Source organism: Dendrobates tinctorius, unplaced genomic scaffold, assembly GCF_039654945.1.
Source record: "Dendrobates tinctorius isolate UK_male_01 unplaced genomic scaffold, ASM3965494v1 ptg000054l, whole genome shotgun sequence".
Lineage (NCBI taxonomy): Eukaryota > Metazoa > Chordata > Amphibia > Anura > Dendrobatidae > Dendrobates > Dendrobates tinctorius.
The window spans coordinates 206,818-233,900 of NW_027361722.1; the positions used below are offsets into that span (position 1 = coordinate 206,818).

At 38.5% G+C, this 27,083-nt stretch overlaps 1 protein-coding gene across 1 annotated transcript in view; it reads right to left on the minus strand.

Moving 5' to 3' along the window:
• The window catches only part of TBX15 (T-box transcription factor 15), a 168,075-nt gene extending 142,732 nt beyond the window's left edge, over window positions 1–25,343 (minus strand). The window contains exon 1 of the mRNA XM_073576954.1: window positions 25,078–25,343. Within this exon, the coding sequence (XP_073433055.1) occupies window positions 25,078–25,285 (208 nt within the window). The 5' untranslated portion in view covers window positions 25,286–25,343. The remainder of the gene's footprint in view (window positions 1–25,077) is intronic.
• Between the last annotated feature and the right edge of the window lie 1,740 nt (window positions 25,344–27,083).

Genomic DNA, 27,083 nt, shown 5'->3' on the forward strand with positions numbered 1-27,083 from the left:
ATATATATACGCCGTACACTCCATACAGATATATCCCAGTATATTCCACACAGATATATATACACCGTACACTCCATACAGATATATACCAGTATATTCCACACAGATATATATACGCCGTACACTCCACACAGATATATCCCAGTATATTCCACACAGATATATATACGCCGTACACTCCACACAGATATATCCCAGTATATTCCACACAGATATATACACACCGTACACTCCATACAGATATATCCCAGTATATTCCACACAGATATATATACACCGTACACTCCACACAGATATATCCCAGTATATTCCACACAGATATATATACACCGTACACTCCACACAGATATATACCAGTATATTCCACACAGATATATATACACCGTACACTCCATACAGATATATCCCAGAATATTCCACACAGATATATATACACCGTACACTCCATACAGATATATCCCAGTATATTCCACACAGATATATATACGCCGTACACTCCATACAGATATATACCAGTATATTCCACACAGATATATATACACCGTACACTCCATACAGATATATACCAGTATATTCCACAGATATATATACACCGTACACTCCATACAGATATATACCAGTATATTCCACAGATATATATACACCGTACACTCCATACAGATATATCCCAGTATATTCCACACAGATATATATACGCCGTACACTCCACACAGATATATCCCAGTATATTCCACACAGATATATATACACCGTACACTCCATACAGATATATCCCAGTATATTCCACACAGATATATATACACCGTACACTCCATACAGATATATACCAGTATATTCCACACAGATATATATACACCGTACACTCCACACAGATATATCCCAGTATATTCCACACAGATATATATACACCGTACACTCCATACAGATATATCCCAGTATATTCCACACAGATATATATACGCCGTACACTCCACACAGATGTATCCCAGTATATTCCACACAGATATATATACACCGTACACTCCATACAGATATATACCAGTATATTCCACACAGATATATACACACCGTACACTCCATACAGATATATCCCAGTATATTCCACACAGATATATATACACCGTACACTCCATACAGATATATACCAGTATATTCCACACAGATATATATACACCGTACACTCCATACAGATATATCCCAGTATATTCCACACAGATATATATACACCGTACACTCCATACAGATATATACCAGTATATTCCACACAGATATATATACGCCGTACACTCCACACAGATATATCCCAGTATATTCCACACAGATATATATACACCGTACACTCCATACAGATATATACCAGTATATTCCACACAGATATATACACCGTACACTCCACACAGATATATCCCAGTATATTCCACACAGATATATATACACCGTACACTCCATACAGATATATACCAGTATATTCCACACAGATATATACACACCGTACACTCCACACAGATATATCCCAGTATATTCCACACAGATATATATACACCGTACACTCCACACAGATATATACCAGTATATTCCACACAGATATATATACACCGTACACTCCACACAGATATATACCAGTATATTCCACACAGATATATATACACCGTACACTCCATACAGATATATCCCAGTATATTCCACACAGATATATATACACCGTACACTCCATACAGATATATCCCAGTATATTCCACACAGATATATACACACCGTACACTCCATACAGATATATACCAGTATATTCCACACAGATATATATACACCGTACACTCCACACAGATATATCCCAGTATATTCCACACAGATATATATACACCGTACACTCCACACAGATATATACCAGTATATTCCACACAGATATATACACACCGTACACTCCATACAGATATATACCAGTATATTCCACACAGATATATATACACCGTACACTCCACACAGATATATCCCAGTATATTCCACACAGATATATATACACCGTACACTCCACACAGATATATACCAGTATATTCCACACAGATATATATACACCGTACACTCCATACAGATATATACCAGTATATTCCACACAGATATATATACACCGTACACTCCATACAGATATATCCCAGTATATTCCACACAGATATATACACACCGTACACTCCATACAGATATATACCAGTATATTCCACACAGATATATATACACCGTACACTCCATACAGATATATACCAGTATATTCCACACAGATATATACACACCGTACACTCCATACAGATATATACCAGTATATTCCACACAGATATATATACACCGTACACTCCATACAGATATATCCCAGTATATTCCACACAGATATATACACACCGTACACTCCATACAGATATATACCAGTATATTCCACACAGATATATACACACCGTACACTCCATACAGATATATACCAGTATATTCCACACAGATATATATACACCGCACACTCCATACAGATATATACCAGTATATTCCACACAGATATATACACACCGTACACTCCATACAGATATATACCAGTATATTCCACACAGATATATACACACCGTACACTCCATACAGATATATACCAGTATATTCCACACAGATATATATACACCGTACACTCCATACAGATATATACCAGTATATTCCACACAGATATATACACACCGTACACTCCATACAGATATATACCAGTATATTCCACACAGATATATATACACCGTACACTCCATACAGATATATCCCAGTATATTCCACACAGATATATACACACCGTACACTCCATACAGATATATACCAGTATATTCCACACAGATATATATACACCGCACACTCCATACAGATATATACCAGTATATTCCACACAGATATATATACACCGCACACTCCATACAGATATATACCAGTATATTCCACACAGATATATACACACCGTACACTCCATACAGATATATACCAGTATATTCCACACAGATATATACACACCGTACACTCCATACAGATATATACCAGTATATTCCACACAGATATATATACACCGCACACTCCATACAGATATATACCAGTATATTCCACACAGATATATACACACCGTACACTCCACACAGATATATACCAGTATATTCCACACAGATATATATGCACCGTACACTCCATACAGATATATACCAGTATATTCCACACAGATATATACACACCGTACACTCCATACAGATATATACCAGTATATTCCACACAGATATATATACACCGTACACTCCATACAGATATATACCAGTATATTCCACACAGATATATACACACCGTACACTCCATACAGATATATACCAGTATATTCCACACAGATATATACACACCGTACACTCCATACAGATATATACCAGTATATTCCACACAGATATATACACACCGTACACTCCATACAGATATATACCAGTATATTCCACAGATATATATATATATATATACACACCGTACACTCCATACAGATATATACCAGTATATTCCACACAGATATATACACACCGTACACTCCATACAGATATATACCAGTATATTCCACACAGATATATACACACCGTACACTCCATACAGATATATACCAGTATATTCCACAGATATATATATATATATACACGCCGCATACTGCATACAGATATATATACGCCGTATACTCCAGGCCTTGCCGATAGCTCAGACATGATCGCTATGTGTTGTTCCTGGCAACCTATCAGATCTCGGCTTTTATTCCTGCTCTGTTTCTCCACAGTTGAGGGGAATGAGAGCTGCGCTCTGATTGGTTGTCCTGTGTCACCTGCAGGACTTGCTGTGTGAGGAGATGTGGTGTCTCCTGTCCTCATGTATACAGGTGACACATGATGGGGGTTGTAGTATCTGTACATTATCCGACATTCTGCCATTATACAGCACATGATGGGATCACTGCAGGGCACAGAGACAGTGATGTGTACAGAGCACCTTATACAGGGAGGTCACATTACACACCCGGCTATATACTCTGCTGACCACGGATCTAGAGACCGTAATAAGACGTACAGTATACAGCAGCACATGTACAGAGCCCTGTATATTATCTATCGGGGCGTTATATACCCAGTATATTATATCAGAGTACTATATACCCCGTATATTATATATAGGAGCGTTATACACCCTGTATATTATATATAGGGGCGTTATATACCCAGTATATTACATATCTGGGCGTTATATACCCAGTATATTATATCAGAGTACTATATACCCCGTATATTATGTATAGGGGCGTTATATACCCTGTATATTATTTATAGGGGCGTTATATACCCTGTATATTATTTATAGGGGCGTTATATACTCTGTATATTATATATAGGGGCGTTATATACCCTGTATATTATTTATAGGGGCGTTATATACCCTGTATATTATTTATAGGGGCGTTATATACTCTATATATTATATATAGGGGCGTAATATACCCTGTATATTACATATAGGGGCGTTATATACCCAGTATATTATATCAGAGCATTATATACCCTGTATATTGTATATCGGGGCGTTATATATATCCTGTATATTGTGGTGTTATATTATTAATATTATTCATCTTTATAGCGCCATTTATTCCATGCTGCTTTACATGTGAAAGGGGCAAATATAGACACGTACAATAAATATGAGCAATACAAGTCACACACAAGTACAGAAGGAGAGAGTTTAAACCCTGTATATTATATATCGGGGCACTATATCCTCTGTACATCATATATCGGGGTGTGATATACCCTTTATATATTTTATCATATAACCTGTATATTATATATAGGGCATTATATATGCTTTATATTGTATATCAGGCGTTATATACCCTGAATATTATATATCAGAGTGTTATATACTCTGTATATTATATATTGGGGTGTTATTTACTCTGTATTATATTTCACTACGGTTTATACTCTATATATTATATCACTGCATCGTATATTCTATATATTATATATCGGAGTGTTATGTACTCGGTGTATTATATATCAGTGTGTTATATCCTTTTGTATATTAAATATCGAGTCTTTATATCCCCTGCATATTATATATGCCTGCGCTATATCCTTTGTACATCATATATCGGGGTGTTATATATGCTTTATATTATATCTTGTGCGTTATATACTCTTTATATTATATATCGAGCTGTTATATATATGGGCAGCAACTAACAGAATGGTTTTTAACAGGGAGAAATGCAAAGTACTACATCTGGGCACTAAAAATGAAAAAAGCATATACAGAATGGGAGGAATAGGGCTAAGTGACAGCACATGTGAAAAAGACTTGGGTATACTAATAGATCACAGACTGAATATGAGTCAACAGTGTGATGCAGCAGCAAAAAAGGCAAATGCAATTCTAGGATGTATTAACAGAAGCATACAGTCTAGATCACGTGAAGTCATTAATGCCCTCTACTCCTCTTTGGTCAGACCTCATCTGGAATATTGTGTCCAATTTTGGGCACCACATTTTAAAAAAGACATCAACAAACTGGAGCAAGTTCAGAAAAGAGCGACCAGAATGGTGACCGGTCTGCAAACCCTGTCTTATGAGGAAAGGTTGCAGGATTTGGGAATGTTTAGTTTGCAAAAGAGAAGACTGAGAGGAGACTTAATAGCTGTCTACAAATATCTAAAGGGCTGTCACATTGTAGAAGGATCAACTTTATTCTCATTTGCACGAGGAAAGACTAGAAGCAATGGGATGAAACTGAATGGGAGGAGACACAGATTAGATATTAGAAAAAACTTTTTGACAGAGTGATCAATGAGTGGAACAGGCTGCCACGAGAAGTGGTGAGTTCTCCTTCAATGGAAGTCTTCAAACAGAGGCTGGACAGACATCTGACTGGGATGATTTAGCGAATCCTGCTTTGAGCAGCGAGTTGGACCAGATGGCCCAGGAGGTCCCTTCCAACTCTACCATTCTATGATTCTATGATTCTATGATTAAATATCAATGCGTTATATACTCTATATAATATATCGGTACGTTGTATGTTCTGTATACTATATATTGAGGTGTTTTATACCCTGAATATTATATATCGGGGTGTTATATACTCTGTATATTATACATTGGGTCATCATATACCCAGTACATTATATATCAGATAGTTATATACCCTGTATATTATTTACCGGGTGTTATACAGCCTGAATATTATATATTTGGGTGTTATATACGCTATATATTATATATCAGTCCGTTATATACTCTGTATATGATATATCGGTGCATTGTATGTTCTGCATTTTATTTATTGGGGTGTTCTATATTTTGTATCTTATATCTGGGTGTTATATACTCTGCATATTACATATCAGTATTTAGAATTAATTTTGTTAATTATATTTATTATTATTAGTAACATTTGCATGCAGGGTCCTGTGGCTATATAGGCTCTGCAGAGAGTATATACAAATGTATATTTAAAAACTACAGAATTGTATATTCTACATCAAATACATATATTGTGTGTGTCCTAACATAACCGCTGTAAATTCTGTATGATTATATACCGCATGGTAGAATCTCTGTGGTCAGGTTATAATTACATATAATATCTGCTGGTTAGGACAGTTCTGCAGAAGAGGAGGAAGAATTACAAATGGACAAATCATCTGCAGATCATCTAGGTATAAACTCTGTCTATTAGATATCAGGTGGTTATACCCAGATCAGACAATCATCAGCCATCTGTAATGTCCTGTGTGTTACATACACTGATCACTGCAGAAGCCACAGGGCTCCTCACAGTCACTGGGGGTGTAAAATATCATGCCCTGCGTCAGCTGTGGGTGTATGTAAGAAAAAAAATATATACAGTGTGTGTAATATCTGTGCTGTATTACACATGTACAATGTGTGTGTGTAATATCTGGGCTGTAATACACATGTACAGTGTGTGTGTAATATCTGTGCTGTATTACACATGTACAGTGTGTGTGTAATATCTGTGCTGTATTACACATGTACAGTGTGTGTGTAATATATGTGCTGTATTACACATGTACAGTGTGTATGTAATATCTGTGCTGTATTACACATGTACAGTATGTGTGTGTAATATCTGCGCTGTATTACATATGGACAGTGGGTGTAATATCTGTGCTGTATTACACATGGACAGTGTGCGTGTAATATCTGTGCTGTATTACACATGCACAGTGTGTATGTAATATCTGTGCTGTATTACACATGTACAGTGTGTATGTAATATCTGTGCTGTATTACACATGTACAGTGTGTGTGTAATATCTGTGCTGTATTACACATGTACAGTGTGTGTGTAATATCTGTGCTGTATTACACATGTACAGTGTGTGTGTGTGTAATATCTGTGCTGTATTACACATGTACAGTGTGTGTAATATCTGTGCTGTATTACACATGTAGAGTGTGTATGTAATATCTGTGCTATATTACACATGTACAGTGTGTGTGTAATATCTGTGCTGTATTATACATGTACAGTGTGTGTGTAATATCTGTGCTGTATTACACATGTACAGTGTGTATGTAATATCTGTGCTGTATTACACATGTACAGTGTGTGTGTGTAATATCTGTGCTGTATTACACATGTACAGTGTGTGTGTGTAATATCTGTGCTGTATTACACATGTACCGTGTGTGTATAATATCTGTGCTGTATTACACATGTACAGTGTGTGTGTAATATCTTTGCTGTATTACACATGTACAGTGTGTATGTAATATCTGCTGTATTACACATGTACAGTGTGTGTGTAATATCTGTGCTGTATTACACATGGACAGTGTGGGTGTAATATCTGTGCTGTATTACACATGGACAGTGTGGGTGTAATATCTGTGCTGTATTACACGTGTACAGTGTGTGTAATATCTGTGCTGTATTACACATGTACAGTGTGTGTGTAATATCTGGGCTGTATTACACGTGTACAGTGTGTGTAATATCTGTGCTGTATTACACATGTACAGTGTGTGTGTAATATCTGTGCTGTATTACACATGGACAGTGTGGGTGTAATATCTGTGCTGTATTACACATGTACAGTGTGTATGTAATATCTGTGCTGTATTACATATGTACAGTGTGGGTGTAATATCTGTGCTGTATTACACATGGACAGTGTGGGTGTAATATCTGTGCTGTATTACACATGTACAGTGTGTGTGTAATATCTGTGCTGTATTACACATGGACAGTGGGTGTAATATCTGTGCTGTATTACACATGGACAGTGTGGGTGTAATATCTGTGCTGTATTACACATGGACAGTGTGGGTGTAATATCTGTGCTGTATTACACATGGACAGTGGGTGTAATATCTGTGCTGTATTACACATGTACAGTGAGAATGTAATATCTGTGCTGTATTACACATGTACAGTGTGTGTAATATCTGTGCTGTATTACACATGGACAGTGGGTGTAATATCTGTGCTGTATTACACATGTACAGTGTGTATGTAATATCTGTGCTGTATTACACATGGACAGTGTGTGTAATATCTGTGCTGTATTACACATGGACAGTGTGGGTGTAATATCTGCGCTGTATTACACATGGACAGTGTGGGTGTAATATCTGTGCTGTATTACACATGTACAGTGTGTATGTAATATCTGTGCTGTATTACACATGGACAGTGTGTGTAATATCTGTGCTGTATTACACATGGACAGTGTGGGTGTAATATCTGTGCTGTATTACACATGGACAGTGGGTGTAATATCTGTGCTGTATTACACATGGACAGTGTGGGTGTAATATCTGTGCTGTATTACACATGGACAGTGTGGGTGTAATATCTGTGCTGTATTACACATGGACAGTGTGGGTGTAATATCTGTGCTGTATTACACATGGACAGTGTGTATGTAATATCTGTGCTGTATTACACATGGACAGTGTGGGTGTAATATCTGTGCTGTATTACACATGGACAGTGTGGGTGTAATATCTGTGCTGTATTACACATGGACAGTGTGGGTGTAATATCTGTGCTGTATTACATATGTACAGTGTGGGTGTAATATCTGTGCTGTATTACACATGGACAGTGTGGGTGTAATATCTGTGCTGTATTACACATGGACAGTGTGTATGTAATATCTGTGCTGTATTACACATGGACAGTGTGGGTGTAATATCTGTGCTGTATTACACATGGACAGTGTGGGTGTAATATCTGTGCTGTATTACACATGGACAGTGTGTGTGTGTGTAATATCTGTGCTGTATTACACATGTACCGTGTGTGTATAATATCTGTGCTGTATTACACATGGACAGTGTGGGTGTAATATCTGTGCTGTATTACACATGGACAGTGTGTATGTAATATCTGTGCTGTATTACACATGGACAGTGTGGGTGTAATATCTGTGCTGTATTACACATGGACAGTGTGGGTGTAATATCTGTGCTGTATTACACATGGACAGTGTGGGTGTAATATCTGTGCTGTATTACACATGGACAGTGTGGGTGTAATATCTGTGCTGTATTACACATGGACAGTGTGTATGTAATATCTGTGCTGTATTACACATGGACAGTGTGTATGTAATATCTGTGCTGTATTACACATGGACAGTGTGTGTGTAATATCTGTGCTGTATTACACATGGACAGTGTGGGTGTAATATCTGTGCTGTATTACACATGGACAGTGTGTATGTAATATCTGTGCTGTATTACACATGGACAGTGTGGGTGTAATATCTGTGCTGTATTACACATGGACAGTGTGGGTGTAATATCTGTGCTGTATTACACATGTACAGTGTGGGTGTAATATCTGTGCTGTATTACACATGGACAGTGTGGGTGTAATATCTGTGCTGTATTACACATGGACAGTGTGTATGTAATATCTGTGCTGTATTACACATGGACAGTGTGGGTGTAATATCTGTGCTGTATTACACATGGACAGTGTGTATGTAATATCTGTGCTGTATTACACATGGACAGTGTGGGTGTAATATCTGTGCTGTATTACACATGGACAGTGTGTATGTAATATCTGTGCTGTATTACACATGGACAGTGTGTATGTAATATCTGTGCTGTATTACACATGGACAGTGTGGGTGTAATATCTGTGCTGTATTACACATGGACAGTGTGTGTGTAATATCTGTGCTGTATTACACATGGACAGTGTGGGTGTAATATCTGTGCTGTATTACACATGGACAGTGTGTATGTAATATCTGTGCTGTATTACACATGGACTGTGTGGGTGTAATATCTGTGCTGTATTACACATGTACAGTGTGGGTGTAATATCTGTGCTGTATTACACATGGACAGTGTGGGTGTAATATCTGTGCTGTATTACACATGTACAGTGTGGGTGTAATATCTGTGCTGTATTACATATGTACAGTGTGTGTGTAATATCTGTGCTGTATTACACATGTACAGTGTGTGTGTAATATCTGTGCTGTATTACATATGTACAGTGTGGGTGTAATATCTGTGTTGTGTTACATATGTACAGTGTGGGTGTAATATCTGTGCTGTGTTACATATGTACAGTGTGTGTGTAATATCTGTGCTGTATTACACATGTACAGTGTGGGTGTAATATCTGTGCTGTATTACATATGTACAGTGTGGGTGTAATATCTGTGCTGTATTACACATGTACAGTGTGTGTGTAAATCTGTGCTGTATTACACATGTACAGTGTGTGTGTGTAATATCTGTGCTGTATTACAAATGTACAGTGTGGGTGTAATATCTGTGCTGTATTACATATGTACAGTTTGTGTGTAATATCTGTGCTGTATTACACATGGACAGTGTGGGTGTAATATCTGTGCTGTATTACACATGTACAGTGTGTGTGTAATATCTGTGCTGTATTACACATGGACAGTGTGGGTGTAATATCTGTGCTGTATTACACATGTACAGTGTGTGTGTGTAATATCTGTGCTGTATTACACATGGACAGTGTGTGTGTGTAATTTCTGTGCTGTATTACACATGGACAGTGTGGGTGTAATATCTGTGCTGTATTACACATGTACAGTGTGTGTGTAATATCTGTGCTGTATTACACATGGACAGTGTGGGTGTAATATCTGTGCTGTATTACACATGGACAGTGTGTGTGTGTAATATCTGTGCTGTATTACACATGGACAGTGTGGGTGTAATATCTGTGCTGTATTACACATGGACAGTGTGTGTGTGTAATATCTGAGCTGTATTATACATGGACAGTGTGGGTGTAATATCTGTGCTGTATTACACATGGACAGTGTGGGTGTAATATCTGTGCTGTATTACACATGGACAGTGTGTGTGTAATATCTGTGCTGTATTACACATGGACAGTGTGGGTGTAATATCTGTGCTGTATTACACATGTACAGTGTGTGTGTAATATCTGTGCTGTATTACACATGGACAGTGTGGGTGTAATATCTGTGCTGTATTACACATGGACAGTGTGTGTGTGTAATATCTGTGCTGTATTACACATGGACAGTGTGTGTGTGTAATATCTGTGCTGTATTACACATGGACAGTGTGGGTGTAATATCTGTGCTGTATTACACATGTACAGTGTGGGTGTAATATCTGTGCTGTATTACATATGTACAGTGTGTGTGTAATATCTGTGCTGTATTACACAGGTACAGTGTGTGTGTGTAATATCTGTGCTGTATTACATATGTACAGTGTGGGTGTAATATCTGTGCTGTGTTACATATGTACAGTGTGGGTGTAATATCTGTGCTGTATTACATATGTACAGTGTGTGTGTAATATCTGTGCTGTATTACACATGTACAGTGTGGGTGTAATATCTGTGCTGTATTACATATGTACAGTGTGGGTGTAATATCTGTGCTGTATTACACATGTACAGTGTGTGTGTAATATCTGTGCTGTATTACACATGTACAGTGTGTGTGTGTAATATCTGTGCTGTATTACATATGTACAGTGTGGGTGTAATATCTGTGCTGTATTACATATGTACAGTTTGTGTGTAATATCTGTGCTGTATTACACATGGACAGTGTGGGTGTAATATCTGTGCTGTATTACACATGTACAGTGTGTGTGTAATATCTGTGCTGTATTACACATGGACAGTGTGGGTGTAATATCTGTGCTGTATTACACATGGACAGTGTGGGTGTAATATCTGTGCTGTATTACACATGTACAGTGTGTGTGTAATATCTGTGCTGTATTACACATGGACAGTGTGGGTGTAATATCTGTGCTGTATTACACATGGACAGTGTGGGTGTAATATCTGTGCTGTATTACACATGGACAGTGTGTGTGTAATATCTGTGCTGTATTACACATGGACAGTGTGGGTGTAATATCTGTGCTGTATTACACATGAACAGTGTGTGTGTAATATCTGTGCTGTATTACACATGGACAGTGTGGGTGTAATATCTGTGCTGTATTACACATGGACAGTGTGTGTGTGTAATATCTGTGCTGTATTACACATGGACAGTGTGTGTGTGTAATATCTGTGCTGTATTACACATGGACAGTGTGGGTGTAATATCTGTGCTGTATTACACATGTACAGTGTGTGTGTAATATCTGTGCTGTATTACACATGGACAGTGTGGGTGTAATATCTGTGCTGTATTACACATGGACAGTGTGGGTGTAATATCTGTGCTGTATTACACATGGACAGTGTGTGTGTGTAATATCTGTGCTGTATTACACATGGACAGTGTGTGTGTAATATCTGTGCTGTATTACACATGGACAGTGTGGGTGTAATATCTGTGCTGTATTACACATGGACAGTGTGTGTGTGTAATATATGTGCTGTATTACACATGGACAGTGTGGGTGTAATATCTGTGCTGTATTACACATGGACAGTGTGTGTGTGTAATATCTGTGCTGTATTACACATGGACAGTGTGGGTGTAATATCTGTGCTGTATTACACATGGACAGTGTGGGTGTAATATCTGTGCTGTATTACACATGGACAGTGTGTGTGTGTAATATCTGTGCTGTATTACACATGGACAGTGTGGGTGTAATATCTGTGCTGTATTACACATGGACAGTGTGGGTGTAATATCTGTGCTGTATTACATATGTACAGTGTGTGTGTAATATCTGTGCTGTATTACACATGGACAGTGTGTGTGTAATATCTGTGCTGTATTACACATGGACAGTGTGGGTGTAATATCTGTGCTGTATTACACATGGACAGTGTGGGTGTAATATCTGTGCTGTATTACACATGGACAGTGTGGGTGTAATATCTGTGCTGTATTACATATGTACAGTGTGTGTGTAATATCTGTGCTGTATTACACATGGACAGTGTGGGTGTAATATCTGTGCTGTATTACACATGGACAGTGTGGGTGTAATATCTGTGCTGTATTACACATGGACAGTGTGTGTGTAATATATGTGCTGTATTACATATGTACAGTGTGTGTGTAATATCTGTGCTGTATTACATATGTACAGTGTGTATGTAATATCTGTGCTGTATTACACATGTACAGTGTGGGTGTAATATCTGTGCTGTATTACACATGTACAGTGTGGGTGTAATATCTGTGCTGTATTACACATGGACAGTGTGTGTGTGTGTAATATCTGTGCTGTATTACATATGTACAGTGTGGGTGTAATATCTGTGCTGTATTACATATGTACAGTGTGGGTGTAATATCTGTGCTGTATTACACATGGACAGTGTGGGTGTAATATCTGTGCTGTATTACACATGGACAGTGTGGGTGTAATATCTGTGCTGTATTACACATGGACAGTGTGGGTGTAATATCTGTGCTGTATTACACATGGACAGTGTGTGTGTAATATCTGTGCTGTATTACACATGGACAGTGTGGGTGTAATATCTGTGCTGTATTACACATGGACAGTGTGGGTGTAATATCTGTGCTGTATTACACATGGACAGTGTGGGTGTAATATCTGTGCTGTATTACACATGGACAGTGTGTGTGTAATATCTGTGCTGTATTACACATGGACAGTGTGGGTGTAATATCTGTGCTGTATTACACATGGACAGTGTGTGTGTGTAATATCTGTGCTGTATTACATATGTACAGTGTGGGTGTAATATCTGTGCTGTATTACATATGTACAGTGTGGGTGTAATATCTGTGCTGTATTACACATGTACAGTGTGTATGTAATATCTGTGCTGTATTACACATGGACAGTGTGTGTGTAATATCTGTGCTGTATTACACATGGACAGTGTGGGTGTAATATCTGTGCTGTATTACAAATGGACAGTGTGGGTGTAATATCTGTGCTGTATTACACATGGACAGTGTGGGTGTAATATCTGTGCTGTATTACACATGGACAGTGTGTATGTAATATCTGTGCTGTATTACACATGGACAGTGTGGGTGTAATATCTGTGCTGTATTACACATGGACAGTGTGGGTGTGTAATATATAATGCGTTTTCTGTGTTATTCATGTACAGTGTATAATATATGGAATCTTTCTCTCCTCCTCCCGAGTCTTGGACGGGTTGTGTTATGCACTGAGCCGCCGGCGGCAGAGACTCCTCTGTTTTCTGTCTTTTCTGTCCGGGGAAAGTTGTGCCCGGCGCCCCCCGCTCCCCGCAGACACGACCCCCGCAGGCCGGGAATGACTGCAACGCCGGCACAACCGAAAGCGGAATTCTAGGGAGAAACTATATGGACAGTCCCCTATAATAATATATTACAGGACAGTCCCCTATAATAATATATTACAGGACAGTCCCCTATAATAATATATTACAGGACAGTTCCCTCTAATAATATAATACACAGCAGTCCTCTATAATAATATATTACAGGACAGTCCCCTATAATAATATATTACGGGACATTTCCCTATAATAATATATTACAGGACAGTTCCCTATAACAATATAATACAGGACAGTCCCCTATAATAATATATTACAGGACCGTCCCCTATAATAATATATTACAGGACAATCCCATATAATAATATATTACAGGACAGTCCCCTATAATAATATAATACAGGACATTTCCCTATAATAATATATTACAGGACAGTCCCCTATAATAATATATTACAGGACAGTCCCCTATAATAATATAATACAGGACATTTCCCTATAATAATATATTACAGGACAGTCCCCTATAATAATATAATACAGGACATTTCCCTATAATAATATATTACAGGACAGTCCCCTATAATAATATATTACAGGACAGTCCCCTATAATAATATATTACAGGACATTTCCCTATAATAATATATTACAGGACAGTCCCCTATAATAATATAAAACAGGACAGTCCCCTATAATAATATAATACAGGACATTTCCCTATAATAATATATTACAGGACAGTCCCCTATAATAATATATTACAGGACAGTCCCCTATAATAATATATTACAGGACAGTCCCCTATAATAATATATTACAGGACATTTCTCTATAATAATATATTACAGGACAGTCCCCTATAATAATATATTACAGGACAGTCCCCTATAATAATATAATACAGGACAGTCCCCTATAATAATATAATACAGGACATTTCCCTATAATAATATATTACTGGACAGTTCCCTATAATAATATATTACAGGACAGTCCCCTATAATAATATATTACAGGACAGTCCCCTATAATAATATATTACAGGATATTTCCCTATAATAAAATATTACAGGACAGTCCCCTATAATAATATATTACAGGACATTTCCCTATAATAATATATTACAGGACATTTCCCTATAATAATATATTACAGGACAGTCCCCTATAATAATATATTACAGGACAGTCCCCTATAATAATATATTACAGGACATTTCCCTATAATAAAATATTACAGGACAGTCCCCTATAATAATATAATACAGGACATTTCCCTATAATAATATATTACAGGACATTTCCCTATAATAATATATTACAGGACATTTCCCTATAATAATATAATACAGGACAGTCCCCTATAATAATATATTACAGGACAGTCCCCTATAATAATATAATACAGGACAGTCCCCTATAATAATATAATACAGGACAGTCCCCTATAATAATATAATACAGGACAGTCCCCTATAATAATATATTACAGGACAGTCCCCTATAATAATATAATACAGGACAGTCCCCTATAATAATATATTACAGGACAGTCCCCTATAATAATATAATACAGGACATTTCCCTCTAATAATATATTACAGGACAGTCCCCTATAACAATATAATACAGGACATTTCCCTATAATAATATAATACACAGCAGTCCACTATAATAATATATTACATAGCAGTCCCCTATAATAATATATTACAGGACAGTCCCCTATAATAATATAATACAGGACAGTCCCCTATAATAATATATTACAGGACAGTCCCCTATAATAATATATTACAGGACAATCCCATATAATAATATATTACAGGACAGTCCCTAATAATAATAATAATAATAATAATACAGGACAGTCCCCTATAATAATATATTACAGTACAGTACCCTACAATAATATATTACAGGACAGTCCCCTATAATAATATATTACAGGACATTTCCCTATAATAATATTACAGGACATTTCCCTATAATAATATAATACAGGATAGTCCTCTATAATAATATATTACAGGACATTTCCCTATAATAATATATTACAGGACAGTCCCCTATAATAATATATTACAGGACAGTCCCCTATAATAATATATTACAGGACATTTCCCTATAATAATATATTACAGGACAGTCCCCTATAATAATATAAAACAGGACAGTCCCCTATAATAATATATTACAGGACAGTCCCCTATAATAATATATTACAGGACAGTCCCCTATAATAATATATTACAGGACAGTCCCCTATAATAATATATTACAGGACATTTCTCTATAATAATATATTACAGGACAGTCCCCTATAATAATATATTACAGGACAGTCCCCTATAATAATATAATACAGGACAGTCCCCTATAATAATATAATACAGGACATTTCCCTATAATAATATATTACTGGACAGTTCCCTATAATAATATATTACAGGACAGTCCCCTATAATAATATATTACAGGACAGTCCCCTATAATAATATATTACAGGACATTTCCCTATAATAAAATATTACAGGACAGTCCCCTATAATAATATATTACAGGACATTTCCCTATAATAATATATTACAGGACATTTCCCTATAATAATATATTACAGGACAGTCCCCTATAATAATATATTACAGGACAGTCCCCTATAATAATATATTACAGGACATTTCCCTATAATAAAATATTACAGGACAGTCCCCTATAATAATATAATACAGGACATTTCCCTATAATAATATATTACAGGACATTTCCCTATAATAATATAATACAGGACAGTCCCCTATAATAATATATTACAGGACAGTCCCCTATAATAATATAATACAGGACAGTCCCCTATAATAATATATTACAGGACAGTCCCCTATAATAATATAATACAGGACATTTCCCTCTAATAATATATTACAGGACAGTCCCCTATAACAATATAATACAGGACATTTCCCTATAATAATATAATACACAGCAGTCCCCTATAATAATATATTACATAGCAGTCCCCTATAATAATATATTACAGGACAGTCCCCTATAATAATATAATACAGGACAGTCCCCTATAATAATATATTACAGGACAGTCCCCTATAATAATATATTACAGGACAATCCCATATAATAATATATTACAGGACAGTCCCTAATAATAATAATAATAATAATACAGGACAGTCCCCTATAATAATATATTACAGTACAGTACCCTACAATAATATATTACAGGACAGTCCCCTATAATAATATATTACAGGACATTTCCCTATAATAATATATTACAGGACATTTCCCTATAATAATATTACAGGACATTTCCCTATAATAATATAATACAGGATAGTCCTCTATAATAATATATTACAGGACAGTCCCCTATAATAATATATTACAGGACAGTCCCTAATAATAATAATAATAATACAGGACAGTCCCCTATAGTAATATATTACAGTACAGTACCCTACAATAATATATTACAGGACAGTCCCCTATAATAATAATACAGGACATTTCCCTATAATAATATAATACAGGACAGTCGTCCCCTATAATAATATATTACAGGACATTTCCCTATAATAATATATTACAGGACAGTCCCCTATAATAATATATTACAGGACAGTCCCCTATAATAATATATTACAGGACAGTCCCCTATAATAATATATTACAGGACATTTCCCTATAATAATATATTACAGGACAGTCCCCTATAATAATATATTACAGGACAGTCCCCTATAATAATATAATACAGGACAGTCCCCTATAATAATATAATACAGGACATTTCCCTATAATAATAAATTACAGGACAGTCCCCTATAATAATATATTACAGGACAGTCCCCTATAATAATAATAATAAAGGACATTTCCCTATAATAATATATTACAGGACAGTCCCCTATAATAATATATTACAGGACATTGCCCTATAATAATATATTACAGGACAGTCCCCTATAATAATATATTACAGGACATTTCCCTATAATAAAATATTACAGGACAGTCCCCTATAATAATATATTACAGGACATTTCCCTATAATAATATATTACAGGACAGTCCCCTATAATAATATATTACAGGACATTTCCCTATAATAATATATTACAGGACAGTCCCCTATAATAATATATTACAGGACAGTCCCCTATAATAATATATTACAGGACAGTCCCCTATAATAATATATTACAGGACATTTCCCTATAATAATATATTACAGGACAGTCCCCTATAATAATATATTACAGGACAGTCCCCTATAATAATATATTACAGGACAGTCCCCTATAATAATATATTACAGGACATTTCCCTATAATAAAATATTACAGGACAGTCCCCTATAATAATATATTACAGGACAGTCCCCTATAATAATATAATACAGGACATTTCCCTATAATAATATATTACAGGACATTTCCCTATAATAATATATTACAGGACATTTCCCTATAATAATATATTACAGGACATTTCCCTATAATAATATATTACAGGACAGTCCCCTATAATAATATATTACAGGACATTTCCCTATAATAATATATTACAGGACAGTCCCCTATAATAATATATTACAGGACAGTCCCCTATAATAATATATTACAGGACATTTCCCTATAATAAAATATTACAGGACAGTCCCCTATAATAATATATTACAGGACAGTCCCCTATAATAATATAATACAGGACAGTCCCCTATAATAATATATTACAGGACAGTCCCCTATAATAATATATTACAGGACATTTCCCTATAATAAAATATTACAGGACAGTCCCCTATAATAATATATTACAGGACATTTCCCTATAATAAAATATTACAGGAAGTCCCCTATAATAATATATTACAGGACATTTCCCTATAATAATATAATACAGGACATTTCCCTATAATAATAATACAGGACAGTCCCCTATAATAATATATTACAGGACAGTCCCCTATAATAATATAATACAGGACATTTCCCTATAATAATAATACAGGACAGTCCCCTATAATAATATATTACAGGACAGTCCCCTATAATAATATATTACAGGACAGTCCCCTATAATAATATATTACAGGACAGTCCCCTATAATAATATATTACAGGACAGTCCCCTATAATAATATAATACAGGACAGTCCCCTATAATAATATAATACAGGACATTTCCCTATAATAATATATTACAGGACAGTCCCCTATAATAATATATTACAGGACAGTCCACTATAATAATATAATACAGGACAGTCCCCTATAATAATATAATACAGGACAGTCCCCTATAATAATATATTACAGGACAGTCCCCTATAATAATATAATACAGGACATTTCCCTATAATAATAATACAGGACAGTCCCCTATAATAATATATTACAGGACAGTCCCCTATAATAATATAATACAGGACAGTCCCCTATAATAATATATTACAGGACAGTCCCCTATAATAATATATTACAGGACAGTCCCCTATAATAATATAATACAGGACAGTCCCCTATAATAATATAATACAGGACATTTCCCTATAATAATATATTACAGGACAGTCCCCTATAATAATATATTACAGGACAGTCCCCTATAATAATATAATACAGGACAGTCCCCTATAATAATATAATACAGGACAGTCCCCTATAATAATATATTACAGGACAGTCCCCTATAATAATATATTACAGGACAGTCCCCTATAATAATATATTACAGGACATTTCCCTATAATAATATATTACAGGACAGTCCCCTATAATAATATAGTACAGGACAGTCCCCTATAATAATATATTACAGGACAGTCCCCTATAATAATATAATACAGGACAGTCCCCTATAATAATTTAATACAGGACAGTCCCCTATAATAATATAGTACAGGACAGTCCCCTATAATAATATATTACAGGACAGTCCCCTATAATAATATAATACAGGACAGTCCCCTATAATAATATAATACAGGACAGTCCCCTATAATAATATATTACAGGACAGTCCCCTATAATAATATATTACAGGACAGTCCCCTATAATAATATAATACAGGACAGTCCCCTATAATAATATAATACAGGACATTTCCCTATAATAATATATTACAGGACAGTCCCCTATAATAATATATTACAGGACAGTCCCCTATATTAATATAATACAGGACAGTCCCCTATAATAATATAATACAGGACAGTCCCCTATAATAATATAATACAGGACAGTCCCCTATAATAATATAATACAGGACAGTCCCCTATAATATTATATTACAGGACAGTCCCTTATAATAATATATTACAGGACAGTCCCCTATAATAATATAATACAGGACAGTCCCCTATAATAATATAATACAGGACAGTCCCCTATAATAATATAATACAGGACAGTCCCCTATAATAATATAATACAGGACAGTCCCCTATAATATTATATTACAGGACAGTCCCCTATAATAATATATTACAGGACAGTCCCCTATAATAATATAATACAGGACAGTCCCCTATAATAATATAATACAGGACAGTCCCCTATAATATTATATTACAGGACAGTCCCCTATAATAATATATTACAGGACAGTCCCCTATAATAATATAATACAGGACAGTCCCCTATAATAATATAATACAGGACAGTCCCCTATAATAATATAATACAGGACAGTCCCCTATAATAATATATTACAGGACAGTCCCCTATAATAATATATTACAGGACAGTCCCCTATAATAATATATTACAGGACAGTCCCCTATAATAATATAGTATATAACAGAGACTCATGGTGACAAGTGTCTGGCATTTATAAACACATAATAGCAGACTGTTAGGTATACGGATACAATACGGACCGGCCAGATAGATGTAGATTGGTTTCTAGCACCGATGTGATTAGATCGCATTTTCATCCAGTCGCTGTTTTGATTTTCCCTGCTCCGGATTAGACCCCCGAGCCCCCAATACAAACCCTGAGTGCCCCCTGTACTCCACATGTATAGAGAAATATTACCATAGTGATAAACAGCAGAGCAGCCCCCTATATACCGCGGAGTCCCATCTGACCTGAAACATATAGATCTATGCACCAGTCCTCTATTGTATCACCTTATAATGAGGATTAGTTCAATATAATCATCAGCCAGTGTTTTCCAAGTAGGTTTTATATAGGGGCGTACAGTACCAGGCAGTATATACAGCGGCAGGCGGTCAGTCCTGGGGGTACTGTACCAGGCAGTATATACAGCGGCAGGCAGTTCTGGGGGTACAGTACCAGACAGTATATATAGTGGCAGGCAGTCCTGGGGTACAGTACCAGGCAGTATATATAGTGGCAGGCAGTCCTGGGGTACAGTACCAGGCAGTATATATAGTGGCAGGCGGTCAGTCCTGGAGTACAGTACCAGGCAGTATATATGTAGTGGCAGGCAGTCAGTCCTGGGGTACAGTACCAGGCAGTATATATAGTGGCAGACAGTTCTGGGGGTACAGTACCAGGCAGTATATATAGTGGCAGACGGTCAGTCCTGGGGTACAGTACCAGGCAGTATATATAGTGGCAGACAGTTCTGGGGGTATATTACCAGGCAGTATATATAGTGGCAGACGGTCAGTCCTGGGGTACAGTACCAGGCAGTATATACAGCGGCAGACAGTTCTGGGGGTACAGTACCAGGCAGTATATATAGTGGCAGGCAGTCCTGGGGTACAGTACCAGGCAGTATATATAGTGGCAGGCGGTCAGTCCTGGGGTACAGTACCAGGCAGTATATATAGTGGCAGACAGTTCTGGGGGTACAGTACCAGGCAGTATATATAGTGGCAGGCGGTCAGTCCTGGGGGTACAGTACCAGGCAGTATATATAGTGGCAGGCAGTCCTGGGGTACAGTACCAGACAGTATATATAGTGGCAGACAGTTCTGGGGGTACAGTACCAGGCAGTATATATAGTGGCAGGCAGTCCTGGGGTACAGTACCAGGCAGTATATATAGTGGCAGGCGGTCAGTCCTGGGGTACAGTACCAGGCAGTATATATAGTGGCAGACAGTTCTGGGGGTACAGTACCAGGCAGTATATATAGTGGCAGGCGGTCAGTCCTGGGGGTACAGTACCAGGCAGTATATACAGTGGCAGGCGGTCAGTTCTGGGGGTACAGTACCAGGCAGTATATATAGTGGCAGGCGTCAGTTCTGGGGGTACAGTACCAGGCAGTATATATATAGTGGCAGACGGTCAGTCCTGGGGGTACAGTACCAGGCAGTATATATATATTGGCAGGCGGTCAGTCCTGGGGGTACAGTACCAGGCAGTATATATAGTGGCTGGCGGTCAGTTCTGGGGGTACAGTACCAGGCAGTATATATAGTGGCAGGCGGTCAGTCCTGGGGTACAGTACCAGGCAGTATATACAGTGGCAGGCGGTCAGTTCTGGGGGTACAGTACCAGGCAGTATATATAGTGGCAGGCGTCAGTTCTGGGGGTACAGTACCAGGCAGTATATATATAGTGGCAGACGGTCAGTCCTGGGGGTACAGTACCAGGCAGTATATATATATTGGCAGGCGGTCAGTCCTGGGGGTACAGTACCAGGCAGTATATATAGTGGCTGGCGGTCAGTTCTGGGGGTACAGTACCAGGCAGTATATATAGTGGCAGGCGGTCAGTTCTGGGGGTACAGTACCAGGCAGTATATATAGTGGCAGACGGTCAGTCCTGGGGGTACAGTACCAGGCAGTATATATAGTGGCAGACGGTCAGTTCTGGGTGTACAGTACCAGGCAGTATATCCGAGAAGAGTATACAGTGATGTGGTGGAGTGGCTTAGCGTACATTTTTTTGCAAAAAAACGTATCAAAATACCCTGGTTTTGTTAACATCTTTTACTAGCACTTGCTGCTTACTGTTACATATATTTTACATCAGAGTATTTATGCACGTTTGTCATACTGTGTGTTTTTTCTGTGTCTTAGTATATCTATAGTGGCAGGCAGTTCTGGCGGTACAGTACCAGATAGTATATATAATGGCAGGCGGTCAGTTCGGGGGGTACAGTACCAGGCAGTATATATAGCGGCAGGCGGTCAGCCCTGGGATACAGTACCAGGCAGTATATATAGTGGCAGGCAGTTCTGGGGGTACAGTACCAGGCAGTATATGTAGTGGCAGGCGGTCAGCCCTGGGATACAGTACCAGGCAGTATATATAGTGGCAGTCAGTTCTGGGGGTACAGTACCAGGCAGTATATATAGTGGCAGTCAGTTCTGGGGGTACAGTACCAGGCAGTATATATAGTGGCAGTCAGTTCTGGGGGTACAGTACCAGGCAGTATATATAGTGGCAGACGGTCAGTCCTGGGGGTACTGTACCAGGCAGTATATATAGTGGCAGGCGGTCAGTCCTGGGGTACAGTACCAGGCAGTATATCTATAGTGGCAGGCGGCCAGTCCTGGGGTACAGTACCATGCAGTATATATAGTGGCAGACGGTCAGTCCTGGGGGTACAGTACCAGGCAGTATATATAGCGGCAGTCAGTTCTGGGGTACAGTACCAGGCAGTATATATAGTGGCAGGCGGTCAGTCCTGGGGTACAGTACCAGGCAGTATATATAGCGGCAGGCAGTTCTGGGGGTACAGTACCAGGCAGTACATATAGCGGCAGGCAGTTCTGGGGGTACAGTAGTATATATAGTGGTAGGCAGTTCTGGGGGTACAGTACCAGGCAGTACATATAGCGGCAGGCAGTTCTGGGGGTACAGTAGTATATATAGTGGTAGGCAGTTCTGGGGGTACAGTACCAGGCAGTACATATAGCGGCAGGCAGTTCTGGGGGTACAGTAGTATATATAGTGGTAGGCAGTTCTGGGGGTACAGTACCAGGCAGTACATATAGCGGCAGGCAGTTCTGGGGGTACAGTAGTATATATAGTGGTAGGCAGTTCTGGGGGTACAGTACCAGGCAGTACATATAGCGGCAGGCAGTTCTGGGGGTACAGTAGTATATATAGCGGCAGGCAGTTCTGGGGGTACAGTACCAGGCAGTACATATAGCGGCAGGCAGTTCTGGGGGTACAGTAGTATATATAGTGGTAGGCAGTTCTGGGGGTACAGTACCAGGCAGTATATATAGCGGCAGGCGGTCAGTCCTGGGGTAAGATCAGAGGTAGTAATGTGCCCGGCAATGACACTTGGCGGTCAGGTAGAGGAGCACAGTGCGGGTGTGTTTGGGGGGCACAGGCAGGTATGGAGGGACCCATCCTGCCACTTACCAGGGTTGAGGTCCAGGCAGGTTCCCGCGTCCTCTCCGTCCCCCATGTCTCCCTGTGGGCTCAGTCCGTCCATGGATAGATCCAGGCCCTTGTCAGGCTCCCAGTCCCGAAGTTTCCTTTTTTTGTGACCCCCGATTAGAGCTTCCACCGAAAATGCATGAGCCCTGGAGCTGAGAGTGACCCCCGGGCATCTCCTCCTGTCACTCATGGTCCTGCCAGCCGGAGCCCTACATGTGCCCTGCTGCCCCACTGACTGCTCAGCCCGCACTGCTCCAGGGTCCGGGACTGGGAGGGTCCACACCCCCAAACCAATGACTGACAGTCCCAGCCTGGAGAGGGGAGAGGGGATCCAAATCTGTCCAAACTGTGCCCTCCCCTGCACACAGCATTAACCCCTGCAGCTCTAGTGACAGCAGGAGTCAGATCAGGACACCCCAATATGGAAGAAAGCCCCCATCAAGGAGAAGGACAGAGAAATACTCGGCATTAACACTCACTGCCCCCTGTGCTGCCAAACTATGCCTGATGTCAGAAGCACATCAAAGTATTCCACTGTTCATCAAAAGTCACATAGGTGCCCCAAAAATCCACTGCACCTGCAATTACTGATGGGCACCCCAATTCTCCTAACACGCAGCAGTCCTTACAGGAGGCCACACTGCAGTCAGCCAGAGCTGGCAGATAACAGCAGCAGTAAACTGCATGTACCAAAGTCAGTCCATGAGAAGGGCAGCTAGAAGAACAGGAGATTGTACTCACCTGTCCTACAGTAATGGCTGATAACAGGGAGTAATAGATTGTAGTCTCCTGTCCTACAGTCTCCTCCCCCAGTAATGGCTGATAACAGGGAGTAATAGATTGTAGTCTCCTGTCCTACAGTCTCCTCCCCCAGTAATGGCTGATAACGGGGAGTAATAGATTGTAGTCTCCTGTCCTACAGTCTCCTCCCCCAGTAATGGCTGATAACAGGCAGTAATAGATTGTAGTCTCCTGTCCTACAGTCTCCTCCTCCAGTAATGGCTGATAACAGGGAGTAATAGATTGTAGTCTCCTGTCCTACAGTCTCCTCCCCCAGTAATGGCTGATAACGGGGAGTAATAGATTGTAGTCTCCTGTCCTACAGTCTCCTCCCCCAGTAATGGCTGATAACAGGCAGTAATAGATTGTAGTCTCCTGTCCTACAGTCTCCTCCCCCAGTAATGGCCGATAACAGGGAGTAATAGATTGTAGTCTCCTGTCCTACAGTCTCCTCCCCCAGTAATGGCTGATAACGGGGAGTAATAGATTGTAGTCTCCTGTCCTACAGTCTCCTCCCCCAGTAATGGCTGATAACAGGGAGTAATAGATTGTAGTCTCCTGTCCTACAGTCTCCTCCCCCAGTAATGGCTGATAACGGGGAGTAATAGATTGTAGTCTCCTGTCCTACAGTCTCCTCCCCCAGTAATGGCTGATAACAGGGAGTAATAGATTGTAGTCTCCTGTCCTACAGTCTCCTCCCCCAGTAATGGCTGATAATGGGGAGTAATAGATTGTAGTCTCCTGTCCTACAGTCTCCTCCCCCAGTAATGGCTGATAACAGGGAGTAATAGATTGTAGTCTCCTGTCCTACAGTCTCCTCCCCCAGTAATGGCCGATAACGGGGAGTAATAGATTGTAGTCTCCTGTCCTACAGTCTCCTCCCCCAGTAATGGCTGATAATGGGGAGTAATAGATTGTAGTCTCCTGTCCTACAGTCTCCTCCCCCAGTAATGGCTGATAACAGGGAGTAATAGATTGTAGTCTCCTGTCCTACAGTCTCCTCCCCCAGTAATGGCCGATAACGGGGAGTAATAGATTGTAGTCTCCTGTCCTACAGTCTCCTCCCCCAGTAATGGCTGATAATGGGGAGTAATAGATTGTAGTCTCCTGTCCTACAGTCTCCTCCCCCAGTAATGGCTGATAATGGGGAGTAATAGATTGTAGTCTCCTGTCCTACAGTCTCCTCCCCCAGTAATGGCCGATAACGG